This window comes from Podarcis muralis, chromosome 12 (assembly GCF_964188315.1).
Source record: "Podarcis muralis chromosome 12, rPodMur119.hap1.1, whole genome shotgun sequence".
NCBI lineage: Eukaryota > Metazoa > Chordata > Lepidosauria > Squamata > Lacertidae > Podarcis > Podarcis muralis.
In genome coordinates, this window is record NC_135666.1 from 45416048 (window position 1) to 45438543 (window position 22496).

At 40.3% G+C, this 22496-nt stretch overlaps 1 protein-coding gene across 1 annotated transcript in view; it reads right to left on the reverse strand.

Moving 5' to 3' along the window:
- TOPAZ1 (testis and ovary specific TOPAZ 1) overlaps positions 1–18546 on the reverse strand; it is a 36492-nt gene extending 17946 nt beyond the window's left edge. Inside the window, exons 1-9 of the mRNA XM_028750806.2 lie at positions 16028–18546; positions 12391–14737; positions 9140–9207; positions 8600–8712; positions 7742–7794; positions 5695–5810; positions 2513–2583; positions 1674–1793; positions 798–861 (exon numbers count right to left, since the gene is read on the reverse strand). Of these exons, the coding sequence (XP_028606639.2) occupies positions 798–861; positions 1674–1793; positions 2513–2583; positions 5695–5810; positions 7742–7794; positions 8600–8712; positions 9140–9207; positions 12391–14737; positions 16028–17231 (4156 nt within the window). The 5' untranslated portion in view covers positions 17232–18546. The remainder of the gene's footprint in view (positions 1–797; positions 862–1673; positions 1794–2512; positions 2584–5694; positions 5811–7741; positions 7795–8599; positions 8713–9139; positions 9208–12390; positions 14738–16027) is intronic.
- Between the last annotated feature and the right edge of the window lie 3950 nt (positions 18547–22496).

Consider the following 22496-nt stretch of genomic DNA (forward strand, 5'->3'; position numbering starts at 1 on the left):
GAAAAGCTCCTTTATTTCTCATCGGCATTATTTCATGATCTGTTGGATGAAAATAGCTGTACCAAATTTTGTTCCTTTTTTTTTTACAACAATTGTTCTAGTACATCTTGGATCCGAAAATGCTCACATCCCTAGTCAAGCCCAATGAAGAATTAATTTAGCACTTTAATATGTAGGCCACATTAATATTTACTGGTTCATAACTTCACCTAAAATGAGAGAGGGATAGTACCAACTAAAGCAAACACCTCAGCAAGGATACCTCAATATGTACAATATCCAAAAGAACCTTATTGTGGGGAGCATATTAGGAAAACACAATTTCCCTCTCAACAGTGAAATTCACTACCTTGAAAAATGTCATCCAGAGCTTCTGCAACAATTCATCTGCATATTATTGTTTTTAAAAAAGAATTAAATTAAATTATGGTAGGGCCTTGGTCCCAATAATGATAATACTACTTCCTGTTTTAGCACCGAAGTACTAATATAATAAAGCCCACAAACCAAAGAACTTCAAGCGCTTATACCACAAAAAACCCTCATTCAGGTTAGAATTCTAGTTCTGAATAGAGTTCCAGATCTAAGTAGAACTGGTTACAGGCTTTTGCCTTTATGATCTACATATTAGACTGCCTATCAAAAACTATTTCAGAATGTTAAGAAACTATGCAATGTTAACAGCCAAATTTCTACTCAACTGTATAATGGAATGTATTATGTGGTCTGTTACATATACCACCGTCAATCTTCAAGCAAAACCTATATTTTGTCTTATAATGGTGATTATATCATACCTGCACGCTGCAACAAAACCTCTTCACCAATACTTATATATGTATTAAGTATTTCAGTGAAAAGCTGGAAAATAAAATAAAACCACAAATCTATTAAAAATATATTACAGATAAACTTGCCATCTATTACAAGCGCATTACAAGTTTTCAAAATGTGAGGATCCACAAATGCAAATAATTTTGAAGTACACATTGATCTATATTTAGTACAGCTAAAAAATAATAATCAATACATATTAAACTGTAGCTAAGAGTTAGATGTGGACAAGAGTGTAAAGCATGAATAACTTCCACATGAAACTGCAACAATGGTTCTACCATTATTACCATCCCTGTGCACAACCTTTTGCTTAGTATACTAGCCAAACCCATTGTTAGAGGTTGCCACCCCACTTTCCCCAGGACTGTGTAGAGAACCCAGGAAATAAAGGAGTGTTTTGTCCTTGTACTGAGCTTCTGCTGAAGACGCGAGCAGCACATTGCTGCTAAGGAATAGTGTAAAAACCCCATAGGAACCCTCAAGCTGTTCGTGGAGAAAAGGCATAGTTTCTTTCACTTCCCATTGTGCATTCTGCCGGAGGCAACAGCAGTTAAGGCTGGCACTTTCTGCAAAAGCCAGTTCACAGGTTACATTTGAGGTGGTATTAAAGTTTTATCTGTGCCATCTTATTTGATGGCTGCATTCACACATCACCAATGGGTTCTGTAGTCATCAAGCACTGAACATGTGTATGTCTCTCAGGCCACAGAATTCTCTGATTACTCTGTTAATGACAATCTTATCCTGGAGATCTGATAAAGGCCTCACGTATTTTGTTCTTTAACCGGACAGCACCAACCAAGTATTTACACAGAGAAGAAACACACAGTTTTTACCTTTTCATTTTTTGGTGCAAGTGAATGTGAATACCGGCAATTTGCTCTCTGACAACCATTCAATGTATTGAAATGAATTCTGCAGACTCCACGGGGTAGATAACTCAATCCTAGGTAAGTCTGCAATGCAACCAGAGAGAAGTCTTTCATTTCCCTCTCAGAATTCTCATTTGAAAACCAAAAAAACACATATGGTACACATATTTTGGGATTTATGTACATTTAGCAGGGTATGGACTACTTCACACATAGCACAAAGTGTCATAGTTTGATTAACCTAACAATGGTTTACTTGAATGTACAAACCTAGCCCAGCAAACTAATTATAGCTTATTTTTCTACCAACAAACCATGAGGAGAAACCATGATTTGCTATTGGCTTATGAAGCATGGCTTGTTTCTGAGGGAGTGGGTACGTTGCTTGGGGGGTACAACTGGATCCTTTGCTGTTGCTTGAGGCTCAGATGGCCTCAGTAGCGTGGAGTGCCTCGCATCAGCTTTCAAGCTAGCAGATTTGGGACTGAGAACAAGGAGAGAGGCTTAGAATCATAGACTTGTAGAGTTGGAAGGGACCCCGAATATGCTCAATTTTCAAAAATTATGAATCAAATGTCTCTAGCAGCTATATACCTTAAGTCAGAAACTTTATATAAAAGCAGGACAGTTGAAAACAGGATGACTTAACCCTATGAAAGAGAAACCTCAAACAAGCATGTAAATTGTGTCTAATTTTTTAAAGCTGTTTAAACTAGCTTTAAATGGTTGTTAACAATGTAAATGCTTAAATGGTAGCTAAGCTTATGCTTAGTTGCAGAAATTTATGCATTTTAAGGACTTACCATAACATTTTTTTTTAAACTGTTGGGATATGATGGCTGCAAAAGAGGACCTTTCCCCGAGAACCTGAAATCTAAGATTGAAGAAAAAAAACCCTCCTAAACTGAATGAAATAGCCGTAAGTCATGATTATACACTATAAACTTCACTTATCTTATCTCAGAGATGACTGACAACTAAAGTTTTCATTTCCTGTCTACTGACAAGTTAAACTCTTTTCTTGTACCATGCGTAATAACGAATTTTAAATGAAATTTGCCACACTGGAAGGCAAATTCTGCAATTTTCAAACTGATTCTGTGTCAGCGTAACAAAGAGTGATTTCTTTATGTTGATATTGCATCTATGCAGGAATACTGTACACCTTAACACATACATTTTCTTTTATGTATGCTTTTTCAGATGTTGCAGTATATATACAGTGGCCTGGTTCACACACAACTCTAAATCATGGTTTGTTTAGCCAAAGTGTGTTTGTTCAAATATCTGGACCCTGCCCATCAGATTAGACATGGTTTTCTAGCAGCAAACCATGATCTGAAGCAAAGATCTGTTGTTACCTTACAAACCACTGGTTGTTTAACTACATTTTAGAGCCATGTCCTAGCCAAACAGACTTGCTTAAGCATGGTTGGTTTTGCCACCCCACCTTAGACACTTGCCAAGCTAGAGGAGGAGTTGTGGTTGGTTTAGCATTATATGCCAACAGTCAGTGTATTATATTGCTATCTTACACACAAGTAATGCACTTTGGAAATTATTTTGTGTGTAGCTGTTCTTTATCTTTTGGTCATATAGCTCTTTAACATCCTAAGAGAAGTACAAAAACTATTCGGAAGAATTAAATGGTTTTACTAGTAGGGGAGCAAACTTGTGGTCCTCCATGTTGTTGGACCCACAACAGTACCCCTTCAACAGCCTTTAAACTTGTTGTTTGATTATTATGTATTTTTACATGCATTCCTATATTCCCAGAGGATAAAATACCTCTGTGTTAAAAAAAGTGAGAGGAATGTTTCATTTTAACTATGAAATTATGTAATTTATTTTAAGTCTTTGAAGGATGTCTCAACATAAGGAAAACTTTGGGCTATTTCAGTACCCCATTCTGAGGTGACAGCCTTTGAAAGATTTTGAATTCTATTGTAAAGCTGTAACTCTGAAGAATCCAAGTAAACATGATTAGGTACACAGAAAATGTAGTTCTGGTCACATAGGGTCAAATTTAGACATTAAAATCATTTGGGCTCTTTGACTGCAATAGGATCTGGCCTGCACCCTACTTTACACGCATGGCCATGTTTCTCAAGATTTTATCTGATCAGGATCTAACTCAATATGGTGACTAGAATCCAAAACGTGTAAGGACACTCGTGGAGGTTCATTGTGTGTTTTTTACTCTGAACGCAAACCTCCTGCCATAGCAAACTACTTTTGAAGTTTCCTTGTTTTCAAAAACAGTTTTGTAATGCCAAAGCTTTCCTGAGTGGTTCTCTGAACTAGTTACATGGTTCTCTGAGTCTTGGCCAATAAAAACAGAAATGGCACTCAAATGTTGTCCTAAATATACCTAATAATGCACTGATTCAGTAATTTATTTCACTGTCATCTTTAGAATTTGTTTAGCTAACTTTCCATAGTATTTTAATTAGATGGCCATTTTAGCTAAACAAAGATGCATTTATATTAAATCTCAACTAACGGTTGCCTTGGCAAGGGCAAATCTAGAACCCAAGTACAATTAAGCTAAGAACCCTCTGATCTGGATACAGAAGGTAGGACTAAGTGAAACAGGCAACAGAAAGGAAACTCCAGATGTTAATTCCAAGCTTTAATACAGAATCACCCTACTTTTCCTAGGTTGGATTTTAACTTTTATAAACATAAAGTAACAAGCACACCCATCCACATACATTTGCACCAGGTACACAGACATCATGGCCAAACCATTTATGCCTCTGGAATGTGCTGTAGGCTCACACACTCCTGCCTCTTCCAACACATTGTTTATGTCAGTGTTTCCCAACCGGTGTTCCGCGGCACACGAGTGTGCCGTGAGACGTTGCCTCGTGTGCCGCGAGATGCCTGGAGGGAGGCGGGCGAGTCGGGCGGCGAGAGGCGGGGCGGCGGCGGCGAGGAGAGGCCGCGCCTCCTGCTGCTGCCTGGCGCTCCTCCTCGCAGCCGGAAGCGCTGCCTGGGCGCCTCCGCGCGACTCTGCCTCGCTGGGTTTGGTCTCCCAGCAGAGACGGGTCACACGCGCCCCTCCCTCCCTCCCTCAGCCTGCGCGGAGGGAAAGCCAGAGAGAGGCATCGCTCCTGCGCGGCGGGAGAGGGAGCAGCCGGAGCGATGCCCCAAATGAACGCATGGGACCGGAGGGGAAATCCTCTCCGAGGCGGATTGAGCGCAGCTGAGAGAAGCCTTTCGAGGAGCTGCCGTGTCCCCTGGAAACCCCCTTCCCAGCTCTGCCTCAGCCGCCGCCGCCTCAGTTGCCGCCGTCCCTCAGTCCCTCGCTCTGCTGCCTCCTCCCACCCCCAAAGCTTGGAGGTTCCCCAGCAAGGGGGAGGGGAAAAACTTTCACTTTTGTGCGTCCCTCCCGGCGTGACGCTGCGCGCTGACGTCACGGGGCGGGGCTTTAATGGTGGTGTGCCGCGAGATTTTTTTTCAGTAAACAGGTGTGCCGTTGCCCAAAAACATTTGGGAAACACTGGTTTATGTCATGGTTTGCAGAAAGCAGTTTGTTGCCACATCTGAACTGGGAAAACTATGGTTACCACTACCACCAGAATCCACTGCCCACTTCAGCTGTGGTTTAGACTGTGGTTCCCACAGAATGGAAGGGACCTTTAGGATTACCTAGTCCAAGCCCTTGCAATGTAGGAATAGGCAGCTGTCCCTTATGGGGATCAAACCTGCGACCTTGGTGTTATCAGCACCACTCTGTAACCAACTGAGCTATCCAGCATGGGCAAACTATGGCTAGGAGTAATAGCTTCAAATACTATGACATTATGAGATTATGGCTGTGAGCCAGGAAATGGAGGACATCAGCACACATGAGTGAGCCCATAGGTTTTTCCTGCAAACCAAACCCTGTCAATTAAATAGACCTTTATACAGACACAGAAAAGTAGCACTGTAGTACCATAAAACGAAAATGTGTAGGTATTTTGAACTAATACAATACCATGCACCCACGGTTTCACTGCTGTGACTTGCTGCCGGGGATCAGTTTTCATAGCAGGAAGTGTCAATTCTAGCTGATGATCATGGCTCATAGATTCAATGTATTGAGCCCTCTCACTAAATTCCAAACGAGGAAAAAGATGCTTATTTGACTAATAATACAAAAACTTTATATCTTTTATTTAAAAATTAGCACAATAAAGTAAATAATACTTTCTATACCCAAGCACACCTCCCTTGTGGAGGAGAGGAGGCTGCTCCTACTGATTGCAAAGATACACATAGCAAGTGAGCTGGGAACGAGAAGAAATGTGAGCAGTTAGATGGGATGTACTGGGCTTAGCATTTATCCCTTCTTGATCAATACCATCTAAATGGTTGTAACCTGCCCTGGGACCAGCTGATGAGGCAATAATTTTTTTTATTATTAATCCTCCTCCACTGACTACATTGGTTAGGGCTCTGCTCCACAGCACTTGCGTTGTGAAGTTCCAAAAGGTCCCATGCTATTTTGCATCTATGTAAAATCACTAAGTGATGCCATACACCAGGGGTAGGCAACCTAAGGCCAGGGGGCCAGATGTGGCCCAATCGCCTTCTCAATCCGGTCCACGGACAGTCCGGGAATCAGTGTGTTTTTACATGAGTAGAATGTGTCCTTTTATTTAAAATGCATCTCTGAGTTATTTGTGGGGCATAGGAATTCATTCTTCTTCTTTTTTTCTCAAAATATAGTCTGGCCCACCACATGGTCTGAGGGATGGTGGACCAGCCCACGGCTGAAAAAGGTTGCTGACCCCTGACACACACTGTTCTGGAACGACAACCACCCAGTAATATTTCTCCTTTTCAAACTCAGATGAAGTGGTCAATGTGCTCAAAAGGTGGCAAAGATCAGTAATAGACTAGAAGAAGGTGAGCAACCTGCAGTTCAATCTAGCCAGGACAAAATTACTACTGACAGGCTGCTTGCGTGAATTGAGAAGTGGCCTTTCAACACATTCTGTATCACGTTGCTGTTAAACCCTGCACTAACTCTTAATGCTTTTCATGCTGTGGCATGAATTGCTTTCCAGCAACTGCAAAAACATGGACAGTTATTATTAAACTACTGTGAATGCATTGCACATGGGGCTGCTTTTGAAGACTGCTCAAAACCTCAACTGGTTCATAATACTTCTGCTTCAAGTACATATCAAAACTGATCAAGTGGAACATCTTGCCAGTTCTAACACAGTTCCAATGGCTTCAAGTATGGACTTCTCAAGAATGGCTTCAATTCAACATTCATTTTAAGGCATAAAGAAATAAATAAAATACTGTGGGAAGAGGTTATTTGTTTTGGTTTGTGACTATGTGATGTATTTTTGTGTTTTTATATCGTAAACTGCCCTGTGATTCTTGGATGAAGGGCGGTATAGGAAATTAATATGATGATATGATATGATTATAATATAATATAATACAGTGGTACCTCACAAGATGGAAAACTCGCAAGACAAAAGGGTTTTTGGTTTTTTGAGTTGCTTCGCAAGACGATTTTCCCTATGGGCTTGCTTCGCAAGACGGAAACGTCTTGCAAGTTTGTTTCCTTTTTCTTAAAACCGTTAATACAGTTGCGACTTGACTTCGAGGAGCAACTCATAGCACGCGGTGTGGTAGCCTTTTTTGAGGTTTTTGAAGACTTCGGTGATTTTTGAAGCTTTTCCAAAACTTTTCCAACACCGTGCTTCACAAGACGACAAAAATCGCAAGACGACAAAACTCGCAGAACGAATTAATTTCGTCTTGCGAGGCACCACTGTATAATATAATATACAGCTTGATACCAGGTAGCTTAAAGGACAATTGGCTAGGCAGGTGGGAAAAGGCTCATTTTGTTTGTGGTGCCTCAGCTCTACAATGCTCTCCTCCCCAAGGAGAGCTTCGAACAGCCATTTTATCTCTAACTTCTACGTGTCTAATCTTGAGTATAAGACCAGAGAAAAAGGTTTGAAGATAAAATGTCGTCCTTTCACTTAACTAGGACTACTTAAACTCATACACACATTTTTGCAGTGTCCTGAATCTCTGCTTCTTCTTTCACAGTTGAAATTTTGTACTGTAAGATTAAAAAGGTTGTAATTCAGTTAAAATAAACAGAAACTCATGTTTCATTTAATAACTTTCTCTTTTTGTTCACAGAAAATTCAAGCGGAAGAAGTGTGGTTGCTGTTTATGGTTCTACAATTTCTACAATGTCTAAGTCCAACTCCCTATTGCAGGATGTCCTATTTATGAAACAATACCAACAAAAGCCTACCAAAGTCGTCTTCAAATCTAGCATGGAAGGAACTTCCATGGCTTCCCTCTATAGCTCACAATATTGCTAGACCCATAAGTTAATAAAAGAACAAATCATTTTTTAACTTTCATCTAATTTCCTTGCTTTGCTTAATTTTGATTTACACACTTAAGATTCACAGCACAGTTTCAGATTTATGAAAGAGAAATTAAAAGTACCATGCTGGTTTACAACAGTACATCTAATGAATCTCATTGTATTAAAACAGCATACAGATATCTCTAAGGATAGGCATAGGCAAACTCGGCAAACTCAGATGTTTTGGGACTACAACTCCCATCATCCCTAGCTAACAGGACCAGTGGTCAGGGATGATGGGAGTTGTGGTCCCAAAACATATGGAGGGCAGAATTTGCCTATGCCTAAGGATGTAACCCTATGCACACATAATTGAAAGTTAGAACTGCCCAATTTCAGTGGGACTTACTTTTAAGTAACCATGCATTGGATTGTGCTGTATGTAGTGCAATTTACTACAGTACTTGACAAAAGTTCCCTCAAATAAATGACACTCTTCTGCAACACTACCTTTTATAAACAAAAAATTAATTCACTTCAGTACCTTTTCATTTGTGTTAGAACTCTTTAAAACATCATCTGATTCGCTCAACTGCCCATCCTCAAAACAGGATTCAGCTACGCCTCCACATAGGAATTCTGATTTACTTCCATCAACTGGAAAAAATGCAACACATACTGCTGAAACATAGTAAAATTGAGAACAGAATGCTTAACTATGGGCATATCACTGGTGAGTTTTTTAAAAGGTGACCCTTCTTACAAAGTATGCAGTAGTACTGTACTAGTACTGTCCAGTACTGTACTAGTAGTCTGGGGTTGCGGCGCTCATCTCGCTTTACTGGCTGAGGGAGCCGGGGTTTGTCCGCAGACAGCTTCTGGGTCATGTGGCCAGGAGCTCACCCCGTCGAGGGGATTCGAACCACCGAACTTCTGATCGGCAAGCCCTAGGCTCTGTGGTTTAGACCACAGCACCACCTGCGTCCCATCCACATTTAAGAGTAGACGCTGTTTAACACTTAACTCCCCCTGCACAAGTTGTCATTTTCTCCTTAATGTTGCATTTTTAAATTCCTGTTCTTACCTTCTGCCAGTGGAACACCAACATCTGTAAAAGACTCCAATATTCCATCATACTGAATGGGATCTTCTCTGTAAGCAAGAAAATTTTACAAAATGTTAAGTGAAGGAAAAGTTTTCTGAACCAATACCACACTCATCTAACTAAAACACAATGAGTGCAGTAAGCCTGCCACAACTACCCTTAACAATCTGGGTCATGAGTTCTTTTGCCTAGAGTTCCTAGCACCATAAACTGTTTTTGAAAATGGGGCCTATTCAATCTAAGCCCCTTATACCTATCAATAAGCTCAGGAGGAAAAGTTGATGACAATATTTGAATTTTATAGCAACAATCCCGGTGGGGAAAGGTGAGGCACATTCCTTTCTGCATTTCCCCAATAACCTTTCTTGCATTGTTATCATAGGACCCATTACCTCCCTGAAGGAACAAAGCAATTCTAAAAGCAATTCTCCAAGAAAGGTGAAAGGAAGTTCCTAGGAGAGTTTGAAATCAAGTAAGATTCCTGAGACTGGTCCTATAAAGGAAGCTGGAGATTGGTTTGGGAGTTTAGATAAAAAGAATAGGGAGAGAATCCATAAGAATGTCCCCTTATTTGATTGTTTCCAGCCACTTAGTTCAATAAATGACTACGCCTACAGGAGATCCTCTCTTGGGATATTGCAAGATAAGAGATGCAAACCGATGGACTACCTTCAGTCCTTTGACATTATTGGATCCCAGCCCTGTCTTGTTTGTGAAATAGAAATAGCAGCAAACTTTAAATAACTCCTGCTGACCCATCTATTTAAACAGGTTTACCCTTGCTCATTAGATTCATCACACTGCAATTATTAGCAATTATTGATATTTAACTGAATGTTTTAATAATAAACTCTCTTTTTACTGAAGAATTTATTTGTAATTCTGGTTACAATGCTGAAAACAGCTTTATCTTTTCATTTTTAATCTTATTGTGTTTTATGCAAACCACTTGGGTATTTTGTATATTAAGCAGTATATAAATATAGTCATACCTCGGGTTACAGACACTTCGGGTTGTGCGAGTTCGAGTTGCGCACTGTGCCGAACCCGGAAGTACCGGAATGGGTTACTTCCGGGTTTCGGCACTTGCGCAGAAGCGCTAAATTGCGCTTTACGCATGCGCAGACACTGCGGGTTGCAAACATGCTTCCTGCACGGATCACATTCGCAACCTGAGCGTCCACTGTATTAGAATAAGAAACATAACTTTGGAGCTAAAGAGACCGGGAATGCATATATTACAGTGGTACCTCAGGTTATATGCTTCAGGTTACAGACTCCGCTAACCCAGAAATAGTACCTTGGGTTAAGAACTTTGCTTCAGGATGAGAACAGAAATTGTGCAGCAGCGGCGCAGCAGGCCCGATTAGCTAAAGTGGTGCTTCAGGTTAAGAACAGTTTCAGGTTAAGAACAGACCTCCAGAATGAATTAAGTTCTTAACCCGAGGTACCACTGTATATACAATATAGTCTTCCACCTCTCAGCTCAGTTCAACAAGTAGTGCCTTACCAAAGAAAGCTGTTTTATTAACCAGGCTGAGTTTTCATTTATGATAATTTAATAATAGGTTCTGGCATTTGGGTATCAGATTAGAATTGACTCTTCATCCTACGGGTGTAACAATAGTGGTATTTTAAAACAGAAAATAAAATTTTAGATGTGTCTAAAAGAATCACAAACTGTGCCTTAAAGCTAAGGGCAGTAAAATCTTGCCATTTAAATTTGAACATGGAGACCTGCATGCAAAAGCTAGAACCGTTACTTTGTACTGATTTTGTTTAGCTACGAAAGAGATATGCCCACTTAACTGGGTAATTTATTATAGAATTATTTATTGTTTTGTGTTTTCTTGTTTTATTATTGTTAGAAATGATTCTGTCTTTTTAAGTATTCTTAGTCAATTGAAGATTCTTTTCTGAGCCTTAGGCATTAAAACATGTGCAGTTTTAGCTGGAGAATTTAGCATAGTTAAGATTCACAAAAGACGTATACAAGATTTGTTTTTAAAGGCTTTCACCTGCCTAGTGTGGCAAGTTACCAGTCGTAAAGCTGTTATGTATTCTAAACACATCCCTCCAAAGGGATCACAACTTCATAAAGATGCTTCACAATACAGGAAAAGCAAATGTAGGATTATCACATTTGGGAGTATTGATGGTAGGCTGAACTATTCACTACTGCCCACACAACATATTATGTATGCAGTAGATGGCTTAAATTATTTGCCATTCTGCCTTGGTTGTATTCTATTGATAGACATGATTAAATTATATAAATGATACATTTTTATGATATAAATGATACATTCTATTAACTATGTCAAGCAAGCATATTCATCGTTGGCTAACCACAAATCTAACTACTGAATACCTAGCAAATGAAATTAAGCTAAGTAAGCTTTAGCTAAAACGGTTTACTGCAGCTGAATAGAAAAGTATTTCTAAATGCTATGGTACTACAAAGAACAATCTTCAAATGAAAAATATTAAGATAATTCGAAGAGGCTATTTAGTTCTACTGTCAATTGCAAAAGACCATTTTATACTGCCTCTCACCAGCATAAATGTGTTTCAAACTTCACTTTCAATTGTTACTCTTATTGTCTTACTTTTTACTTTTATCACTGGGTTAAAATAATAAAAATAAAAAGCAGAACAATCCATTATTGCTAATCCTCAATTCTCACTGTAAATCCCAAACTATTACTGTAAATCCTACATAATATACTTAGTAGAAGCAAATCACATTTTTAGTAACTGTCTAACCTCAAAGTCACTAAATTGTTTAAGGCTAGCTAAAGCACGAGGGACGTGGGTGGCGCTGTGGGTTAAACCACAGAGCCTAGGACTTGCCAATCAGAAGGTTGGCGGTTCAAATCCCCGCGACGGGGTGAGCTTCCGTTGCTCGGTCCCTGCTCCTGCCAACCTAGCAGTTCGAAAGCACGTCAAAGTGCAAGTAGATAAATAGATACCGCTCCGGCAGGAAGGTAAACGCCGTTTCCGTGCACTGCTCTGGTTCACCAGAAGCGGCTTAGTCATGCTGGCCACATGACCCGGAAGCTGTATGCCGGCTCCCTCAGCCAATAAAGCGAGATGAGTGCCACAACCCCAGAGTCGTCCGTGAGTGGACCTAATGGTCAGGGGTCCCTTTACCTTTACCTAGCTAAAGCACAAGCATCTAATAACTCAAAACACTTACTATATAAATTATTTCCAGAGGATATGCTTACCTTGGACAGCAATCCAAATGTCTCTTCTGTGGAAGCTGAGGGGGTTCCGGTTCTACTTCCATTTCTTCCTTTATGGAAATGCTGACATTCAAGTTGGTTTGGGTACAATGCCCTTTGTCTTCTTCCTTGGTTTCTCCAAACAGATCAGGGTCATCCTGAATTACATCAATCACAAGAACATCATCTTCATAAGCCTTAACAACCTCTGCAGAGAAGTTAGCTTTGTCCTGTGCAAAGTTATTGCTGTAATTACTTTCATCATTAGTTGGCACTTCCAACACCGCAGAAGGGTTGTGGTTTTGAATCTCCATATAACCAGTACTCAAAGCGTCAGGATTATCTTTCAAATCTGCTAATCCCAATTCTCTCTCATGGGAAGTCTTCACACCTTCATTATGAACACTTGTCTCTTTATAAAGGCTTTCAAATTGGTCTGCATTTTCTTCTAGGACAGTAATTCCATTAACTTCTTTTGACTTGAACTGATGTCTAGAATGCACATTGGACGAGGTCTCTTTAGCTCTGGCATTCTTCACTGACACAGTAGAATCTAGGATGTCCAAAGGACTGCAAACATCTCTTCTTGACAATCTAGTATATTCTGTTTTTCTGGATTCATTTTTATCCTTCAGTAAAGGAATTTTGAAATTTGATAGGTTCCCTTTGATTAGTGGTTCTTGTTTGAGAACTGAGGTCTTCCTATGTTTTCCACTGTCGGAACAAACACCATTATGAGTATCTATAGAACTATTTCTCTTTGCTATACTTCCTTTATTTTTAGCCTCCTTTGCTGATGAATTTAAAGCTCTTTTTGATTTCTTTACATTTTTAGTGCTAGAAGATCTGCAATGTTTAGGTCTCTCCTCCATACCCATAGAGGAACTTCTGCTGTCGTTAGCAGTAGCCGAGTGAGCCTTGCATGTATCAACTACAGATTCTGAGGTTGGGTTTTCATTGGGAAGTTGCGTTTTATGACCCATTACCTTATATGCAGAAGCTTTGACAGTACAAGCCAATGGCTTATGTAGCTCTGCCTGGCCAGAGAGAATTACTGAATCAGAAACTCTTAAAAATTCTCTTTTTGAGTCTGATGCATGATTTTTACCAAACCACAAGTATGTTCTAGCACACGATTCAAGGGGCCAAACATTTTTACCAGAAATTGGTACTGCTCTTTGACAGCTTTGTAGCTCCAATTTCTTTCTAACTTTATGTATTGTGTTTTCTTTGACGGTTCTTTTTTCTCTTTTCATACAGCCAGCAACATTATTGCTGTGGTTGGTAATTTTTTGACTGACTAATGTCTCCCTTATAGAATTATCAACCAATTTATTACTACAGCAAATTTGTGGTTCTATTATGCTTAACTCATTTTCCTTTTCAAGAATCTCTGATTTCTCAAAACCAATGGCACTGCATGTGATAAAGTGTGCTTTGCTCATCTCTGTACCGCAAGATAATTTGGCACGTTTATTTTGAGGTTTTTGAACAGCCTGCTCAAGAACAAAATCAGGTGTATGACCAAGTGAAGACAATAAAGTTGTTTCATTGTAGACTGGGTTTTCCAAAATCGTTGAACTTCTTACGGCAGTTTTACTCTCCATTTGTAATCCACATTCACTGTGTATATTCACACTTGTGAAAGCTTCCTGGTCTGTTTTTTCCAGATCCTCAAGCACTTTAACCCCTTTGTTTAACTTTTTGAAATCTAAACACATTTTACTTTCCCTGGATCGCTTTCTATTTTGACATCTTGAGGAGTTCTTAATATTTTGGCACATCTCTTTTTCAACCAATGTGTTTTTTTCTGGAAATGATTGTCCAGCTTGTACTATATTAGGGCTGCAACTCAAATCGTTCTGGCCCATACCCCCGCTAGAGAACAAAACCTTACATTGATCATGTGCAACATGCAGAGATCCAGAGTGAACCTTACAGCTTTGGGTGGTCTCAAAATTTGTAGGTGTCAAGAGTGCCTTAATGTAACGACAGTCAAGCAATCTCACTACTGGAATAGTAGTCCGTTCTACTGTATATGGCAAAGTATTATGCCTAGAAAACCATTTGCATTCTTCATTTTGCTGCACTACCAGTGCATTTGTTTCCACATTTTCAGCTACTGTTATGTCCAAAAGCTGCGAATTGGCATTTGTAACAGGAAGCAAGGAAGTATCCGCTCCAAAACAAGGGATGACAGGATCTTTGCTTTCAGTCTCATCCGATTTAGATACTGGAAGGCTTGCAGACTGCTCTAGCAGATTTTGTATATTGCAATCTTGAGAAGTACTCAGACCAGCCTTGTGAACTTTTCCATGCTGTATGCTTGAAAGTTCATGGACTTGCTCTCCTGAGTTAAAAAAGGGGATAATAATTAATCAAATGTTGAATGCATTCTAACATACAAGGTTGGACTTTGCCAAAGCATATCTGTAATAAATATGTATTTTATAAAAAATGCCTTTATAAACTGCAAGTGTAGTATATCTAACGGCTTAAAAATACAAAGCATAGTTCTCATCCACTATGGCTAGCATTCATTAGTACAGCAATTAGAATAATAAAATTAGAAATACAGAATATAAGAATCACAGAATTGTAGAGTTGGAAGGGACCACAAGGGACATCCAGTCCAATCCCCTGCAATGCAGGAATCTTTCGGCCAACATGGGGCTTGAACCCATGACCCTCAGATTAAGAGTTTCATGCTCTACTGACTGAGTTATGTATTTTGCTACCGGCTATATAAAACACTTGGTTGTTTTTCTTAAAAAAGTTTTTTAAATTGCTAAAATGTATTTGCAAGCATTTCCAGAATGGCAAAAAAAACACATACCACAATATTGTAAATTCAATGCAATCCATAAAGAAAATTACACAAAGTAGAATGTGCACATATATATATGCATACATACATACACACACACATAATATAGGCAACATACCCAAAGAAGGAAAATTGTAAATTCAAACTTTGCCACTTTTGGTGATATCCCTCGTTAGCGTCTGTTAACAATATTAAGTTTTTCCCATAGCTTAAGTTTAAGTACATTGGTACCTCGGGTTAAGAACTTAATTCATTCTGGAGGTCCGTTCTTAACCTGAAACTGTTAACCTGAGGTACCACTTTAGCTAATGGGGCCTCCCGCTGCCGCCGCACAATTTCTGTTATCATCCTGAAGCAAAGTTCTTAACCCAAGGTTAGCGGAGTCTGTAACCTGAAGTGTCTGTAACTCGAGGTACCACTGTATAGGCTAAAACTGTGGTGCCTTACATTTTCATTAGTCAAAAGTGAATCTAAATATGAATCAAAAGGAGCAATTTAATGGCTTCATGCAAATTGTAAACAGAAAGAGTGCTCCCCAGTCAGGGATGGAATTTCAGCCTCTTGTCTCCTCCAGAAAGAAGCTTGCTTTGTGAAGTGTCCCAATAAAATTACCGTACAATTGTTTCTAGCTTAAAGATTTCCTAGTTAACAGTATCCTAGCGTAAATATAAAGACCTGTGATTTAGTTTTTATATTAAAATTGAAAATGAATTAAGATTTTCAGGCTGTAAGAAAATAAAGGCTGGAGGGGAAGTTATGGTGGAAATACATAACATACAAATACAAAGAAAAAGAGGGAATAAGCATCCTTACTAGATGTTCTGGTCTTTTTTTTAAGTTCAGTTGAAGTCACAATTTCATCCTTTCCATCTCTCTGTTTCTTAATACTATCATGTACTCTGGTAATCAGTAGATCCTCTGTGGGTCCACAATCCATCATTTTCTCCTCAAAGATCACTTGTCTACACCCAGGAACCTCTGAAACAGACTTCTCTGGTGTCCAGCTCAGGTTCTTATTATCATTTTCACACACCACTGATTTCAAAGAAGCTCGGGTTACCATTTTATGCTTTCTTTTTTCTGCAGTGTTCCTGTACCTTCCATTCTCTTCTAGATTTGCCACATACTTCAATAGGCATTTGCTATTTTGTTTTGGAACTTCTGCACCTACATGTAATTTTGCTAGATTCCCTGCAACAGAAGAATTCTCCTCACTTTCTCCCAAAGTTCTCGGGCTTACGCTCTGTATATCAGGCTTTAACTTAAAAGACAAGCACCCCCTATTTGTTCTTTGACTTTTCTCCGGGTTCCTAAAAGCTTTTTGCTCTTGCAAAACCAATTTAGTCTTCTTCCTCATGTTCCATGTTTTCTGGTGTGGTCCCAGTTCAGAACAGCTTTCATTTTTCTGCAGTTCCCCAGTTACTTTCTGAGATTCTAGCCCTGTTACAGAACTCCTATCCTTTCCCATTAAGCAAAGAGCTGGTTTTAGTAAGGAACAGCTGTGCTTTTTCCTCAAGCTCCTTGCATTCTTCATGCAACTTTGGATTTTTCGTTCAGGTTCTAACAAGGAACTCAGACTATTTTTCTCCGGTGTCGTATCTTTGTCATGAGATTCCATTCCCAGCAAGGATCTCTCCCTTTTCTTTCTAACCCGTGATGCCAATTTAGTTTGCAAACAAACTCTAGAAGAATCATTCGGCTGATCCGCCATACTCCGGACAGCCTTCTTTGAATTACGTCTCTCCACCAAAGCCATTTCCCCTTTCAATTTTATGCCCACATCATAATTACAGTCTGCTCCGATTGCATTCCTTTCCCTAGTACTTTGCCCCTTCCTTCTTTTAGAGACAAATTCCTTGCTCTGCTGCTGCGTCTCCCTTAACTGTACTTCAGAACCAAGAACAATCGGGTTGCTTAAGTTACTAGCCGACAAAGAAAATGACTTTTCCTTGCAGCTGCTCTCATCTTTCTGAGAGCGATCTAGACTGCTGGATGGTTGCGCCCTTTCAGCTTCCATCCCTATTTCTGGCAACAAGCAAACCGGCTGCTCTTTACTCTTTTGCACATCATGGACTAATGGAACAAAGTGTTGTTGTTTTTTAAATTAAAAAAAAGTTATATTGTTCTAGAGACAGGCATATGTTTTATCACCTACAACTCTCCTCTTTTTTAAAAAAAAATAAATCTTAGATTCACTTGAAGCTTATGCTCACCTACTTGCCAAATCTAGAGACATAAAATTACAATATTTTTTCCAAAAAAAACCCCACACGCTTCCAAAGGACGCTCAAATTTAATTAAAAAAAGATGGAAGGGCCCTGCCACAGGAACTTCTCTTCCTCAGGCCGCGAAAGCAAAGACTTGTATAATATATTGTGTGTAAAGATAGCAACTGATTTAACCCTAGCTGCCTATCCCTTTCTTTTGAGGTACTTTAGGGCCTGCAGCCCCTTCAGTAGGAAAGCGAGAAAGAAGAAGCCCCCACAGCCGCTTTGCAGACGTGCGGAAATTGCGCGGTCCCGAGTCTAAACAACTGCCACTGAACCAGTAAGAGAACCGGGGAAGCCGCACTTCTGAATGACCTCCCCTCCCGCCCCACACACCAGCACAGCGACCCCCAAGCCACTTCCCGTCGCCCCCCTCAGAAATCCCGTTTTCCCCTCCCCTCAGTGCGTGCATGCCACACACCCCACCCCACCCCCCTCACGCTCTTTTGTAGGCCCGACCGCAAGCCTTCGGACTCCGGCCCGCCGCCGCCGCCCTCCTTTCCCGCCCTTTTCCCCACCTTCCCGCCCACACACTCACACGCTCTAAGAGGCGACCGCGTGGAGCGAGCGAACTCAAGGCGGCGAAAGACGCGCGGCCTGAGGGGCGGTGGCTCCGCGGATCCGCCTCGGGAGGGAACGGGATTTTTAAAAAAAAGGCCGCGCAGGGAGGGTTGGAGGCGCACGGCTTTCCCTCGCGAGCGCGAGAGTGAGGCGTCGCGTGCCGCTGAAGGGAACGAGGAAAGGACTAGAGCGCGTCGCTCGGCCGCTCGCCCGCAGGCGCACCCACTGCGGTCAACCTGGCACCTTACGGGGAAGCTTTGAGGGAAGCGGACGAAGCTTTTTCCCTCCCCTTCCCACCCTCCTCCTCCTCCTCCTCCTCTTCTTCCCGCTGACAATATATTAAGCAAAGGGAGAAAAAGGCAATAAAATAAAAGCGACAACGACGCAACTAGCCGGTCCCTTCCTTCGCAGGGTCACAAAATGGCGCCGTCGAGGAAGCGCGGGCGTCGGTCAAGGCGCCCTGCCCTCCCGCCCCTCCATGAAGAGTTTCAGAGGGAAGGGAAAGGTGTGAGGAGTCGCTTCCTTACTTTATAACGCTCAAGTGTGGTCAGAAGACACGTGTTAAAGGGTCTCGTGGAGATAACGTGCGGATGGGGAAAATCTGCACGCACACTTCAAACACACCCCCCGCCATGTTATTCTCTTCTTCTTCACCATCGTTTCGAGGGGCTTCTTCCCTCCCTTTTTTTTGGGGGGGGTGTTCAGACCAGTTTTCCGAACTTGGTTCTCCAGCTGCTTTTGGACTACGACTCCCATCGTCGCCAGCTAGCAGGGCCAGTGGTGAGGGATGATGGGAATTGTAGTCCAAAAAAACCCCCACACAGCAACAGCTGGAGATTCAAGTTTGGGAAACCCTGGTTTAAACTCCAGAGAACCCCTTTGGTTTCTCGAAATCTGCCACTAGATGGTGCTGCTCTGGTGTGCCATGTAGGAGTTTACTTAATGAATTTGCGCAGTGTATTAATTTATGCAGAATTTTAAGGAAATCAGAATGAGCTTTTGGGAAAAGAAGGTACTTTAAAGTGCAAAGCCCGTCTCCAGAGGTCAACTGCCAATCACTTATGCTTCTATAGTTTAGGCTTATAATGCTTTGCATTAATGCTTTGCATTAATCAGGTTATAGTTTCACCTATACAGGTATCTGCTTTGTATGGGATTCATTGATTCCAAAACTGCTAGCTTCTATGCTTACTCTGTAATACCCTAAAAGCATATTCAGCCTTATGACACTACTACCCCTTTCCTGCAGGTTAGAGGTTGATGCCCTACTCTGATTTCTGTCAACATGGGAAGTGGAATCTGGAAAGGTACAGAACAAGGATTTCTCCATGGTGTTTTAGCTTTGAGCTCGTTTCTGAAAGAAACCCCATGAGGTCTCACCATGCCATCTCTTAGGAGTATTTAAACATTTTTATTTGAACAAAGGTTTTATGGGATAATCGCTGGATAATTCTGCACTCCTGCTGTTGCTTGCACCTGTAATTGGAATGATACTTAGAAATGTTGCATAATTTGAGATGAACATCAGGGGATGGCGGGGCTTTTTAAAAAAAAGACTCAGATGTGATATATATTATATAGACAATTCTTCCCTAGATGCCAAGCCAAAGAAGAATGGGGAGGGACTCTATGTTGCCCTATTCTCATTTCCTTCTGTACCTGGTCAATTCCTGATGACGTAACAATAGAATGACTGAAAAAGCTGCATAAAACGCAGCCCTTCTGAAAGTGCTCAGTCTTGTTTAGCCACTTCAGATAAAAGGGAATATGAAAGGGGAAAACATGATATTAAGACTAAATCTTCAGTCATTTTATTTGTTATTTCAGTTCTTATGAGATCCTCTAATGTGTGTCAGAATTATCCCCGTATTACAGATATGGAGAGTGATGAGGGTGGCTTATTTTAAGGCCATTTTTTAAAGTTAAGTGATGAGCTTTAAATCTGAATTGTTGGGGTAGGGAGAACTCTGGGTTTTAGGCCCATGCTGTTAACTAACATAGTATGTTAGCTATTTGATACTTAGGCAAGAGGCATCATGCCTTGATACATCATATTTAAATAACCATTAATTTCCATATAACACATCTCTAGCACTTTCATCATTCTGATTATTTAGCACAATCAGTAAGCACTGTGCTTTACAGAATACTGCATGGAGTTGCTTCAGTTACATATCCGTAGGCTTAGTTTCAGTTCATTAGGCAAATATTCTGTACATCGCTTTTAAAGTCAATCTAATTTCAGCTTTTAAACAACTACCCTGATGTGAGTGGTAGCTTTTTCCACCAAATGTATTTACGCAGTTGTTCAGTTTAATTTTATTTCTCTCTTTGCCCATCTCAGGCGTTGATGCTGGACCTATGAAGGGCTGCTCATGATCAGAACTGCAGAACATCCCTCCCAGCGGCTCAGCAAGCTACCATTTATTTTTAATTGCTCCCCACAGTGGAGGCCAATTAAGGATGAAGACAGCAGGGTAAGGATCACTCACAAACCCTTTGAAGGGCACAGACTAAGCATTTGCTTTGCCGGAAGGCTGCCATTAACACATTTCATTTGTGCAAGAATGCAAACACTTGGACACACACTCTGTAGTATTAAATGCAGTACAGTTCTAATTCAACTAAGTTTTAGTGCAGATGGCAACCGAAGTGACAGAATATCACCCCTAGGTTATAAACTTTGAAAATTAGATTTATTTTCTTTATCCCTCCCTCTTTCAGCAGGAAGCACCTGCTTTAGACACTCTAATAAGACTCTGTCTCTCTCTCCATATAAATACTAGGTTTTCAGTTTAAAATTATAGCAGGAAATTAGCATTAGTTCTCCTTACTGTTTGTTTTTATGGTAAAGAAAGGATTTCCTTGTCATTTAAATTTTAATGAATTGCGGATTTTTACAAAATATTCTAGGTATTTATAGACTGCCTGTCAATAAAATTCTCAGTGTCATTTACTATAAAATTTTGAGAAACTATCAATTTTCCTAAAATAACGATACAACAGTGGTTTGCAGCCACTTTAGGTTTAAATGGGGAACTATGTGGTATGTACATATAGTAGCAAGTATATATAGTATGTATATATATAGTAGGGAAATATATAGTATGTTGAAATGTAGATTTATTCTGGTTGTGATTAATTTTCTTTTAAAATCCATTTACACAGGGAGAGTTTGAATACATTAAACTATTACTGATTACTCAGTGAATAGATTAAACCACAAGGAGTTTCAAAGAGCTTGTGTCTTTTAAACTTCATGAGTACACAGCAGGAATTTTGAAACTTTTGTTGCAGAGAAGCTAAATTTAGTTTCAATTTATTCACTTCACACTCAAGCTTTTCCATCTCTGCACAGCTATTCATGTGTGGCTTTGTGCAGTAGTATAAATATAGGTTAGAGTGAACCTCCTGTATTTTAATTTTCCCTAAAAAATAGTACATGCTGTTTGGTTGTGCTGTTCTTTAAAATAAATTACACTCTTTTCTACCCAGATAACAAGTTGTATATCGTGATTTTAAGATCCCGGGTAATTGTTACTCTTGTCTTGATGTGGCATAATAGGTTTTTTGTTTGTTTGCTTATTTGTTTGTTCTTTTAACAGTTAAGACCAAATGTATTTGAACATTAAGTATATTTAAGTATGCTTTGTCTACTTATTGCCCAAAATGCATCTATTTGAAGGCTTGTAGTCTAATCACTGTATGAGCATAAACTTGTCGGACTGGTATAAGAGTCCCTCCCTGCTGTCAGGTGAGAACTGGATGACATACAAAACTGGTGCTCTTTGCCTCTTCCCTGGCAAGGAATACAGTGGTACCTCGGGTTATGAACTTAATTAGTTCCGGAGGTCCGTTCTTAACCTGAAACTGTTCTTAACCTGAGGTACCACTTTAGCTAATGGGGCCTCCTGCTGCAGCCGCACGATTTCTGTTCTCATCCTGAAGCAAAGTTCTTAACCTGAGGTACTATTTCTGGGTTAGCGGAGTCTGTAACCTGAAGCGTATGTAACCTGAAGCATCTGTAACCCAAGGTACCACTGTACTTGCTTCTTTGATTGGAATGAACGGATCCACTAGTGTTAGGAAAGGCCATGCCTGCCCTCTTCTCCTGTGATCAGGGCAGATCCATGAGATAGGGAGCTTGCTGCTCTTTGTAGGACTTGAAAGGGGAAAGTATAATCCATAAATGATAGGGTACATATTTTGGTAATTTTAAAAACCATTCCAATTCCCTGACGAGGTAAATCCTGATTTGTCTTGATATTACTGCAGGAATTTACTGCTGTGAAACATGCTTCATGTCCAATTTTGAAATGTTGGTCTCAGTTTTAAATGTCCTTTCCTCCTGAAGATATGGATGCTATTTCTGGAATCAAGGTAAATGCAGCCTTCAGTGGAACATGGAATCTTTCTGAAGGCATTAGCATGGTGAGCATAAAAACGCATTTGGA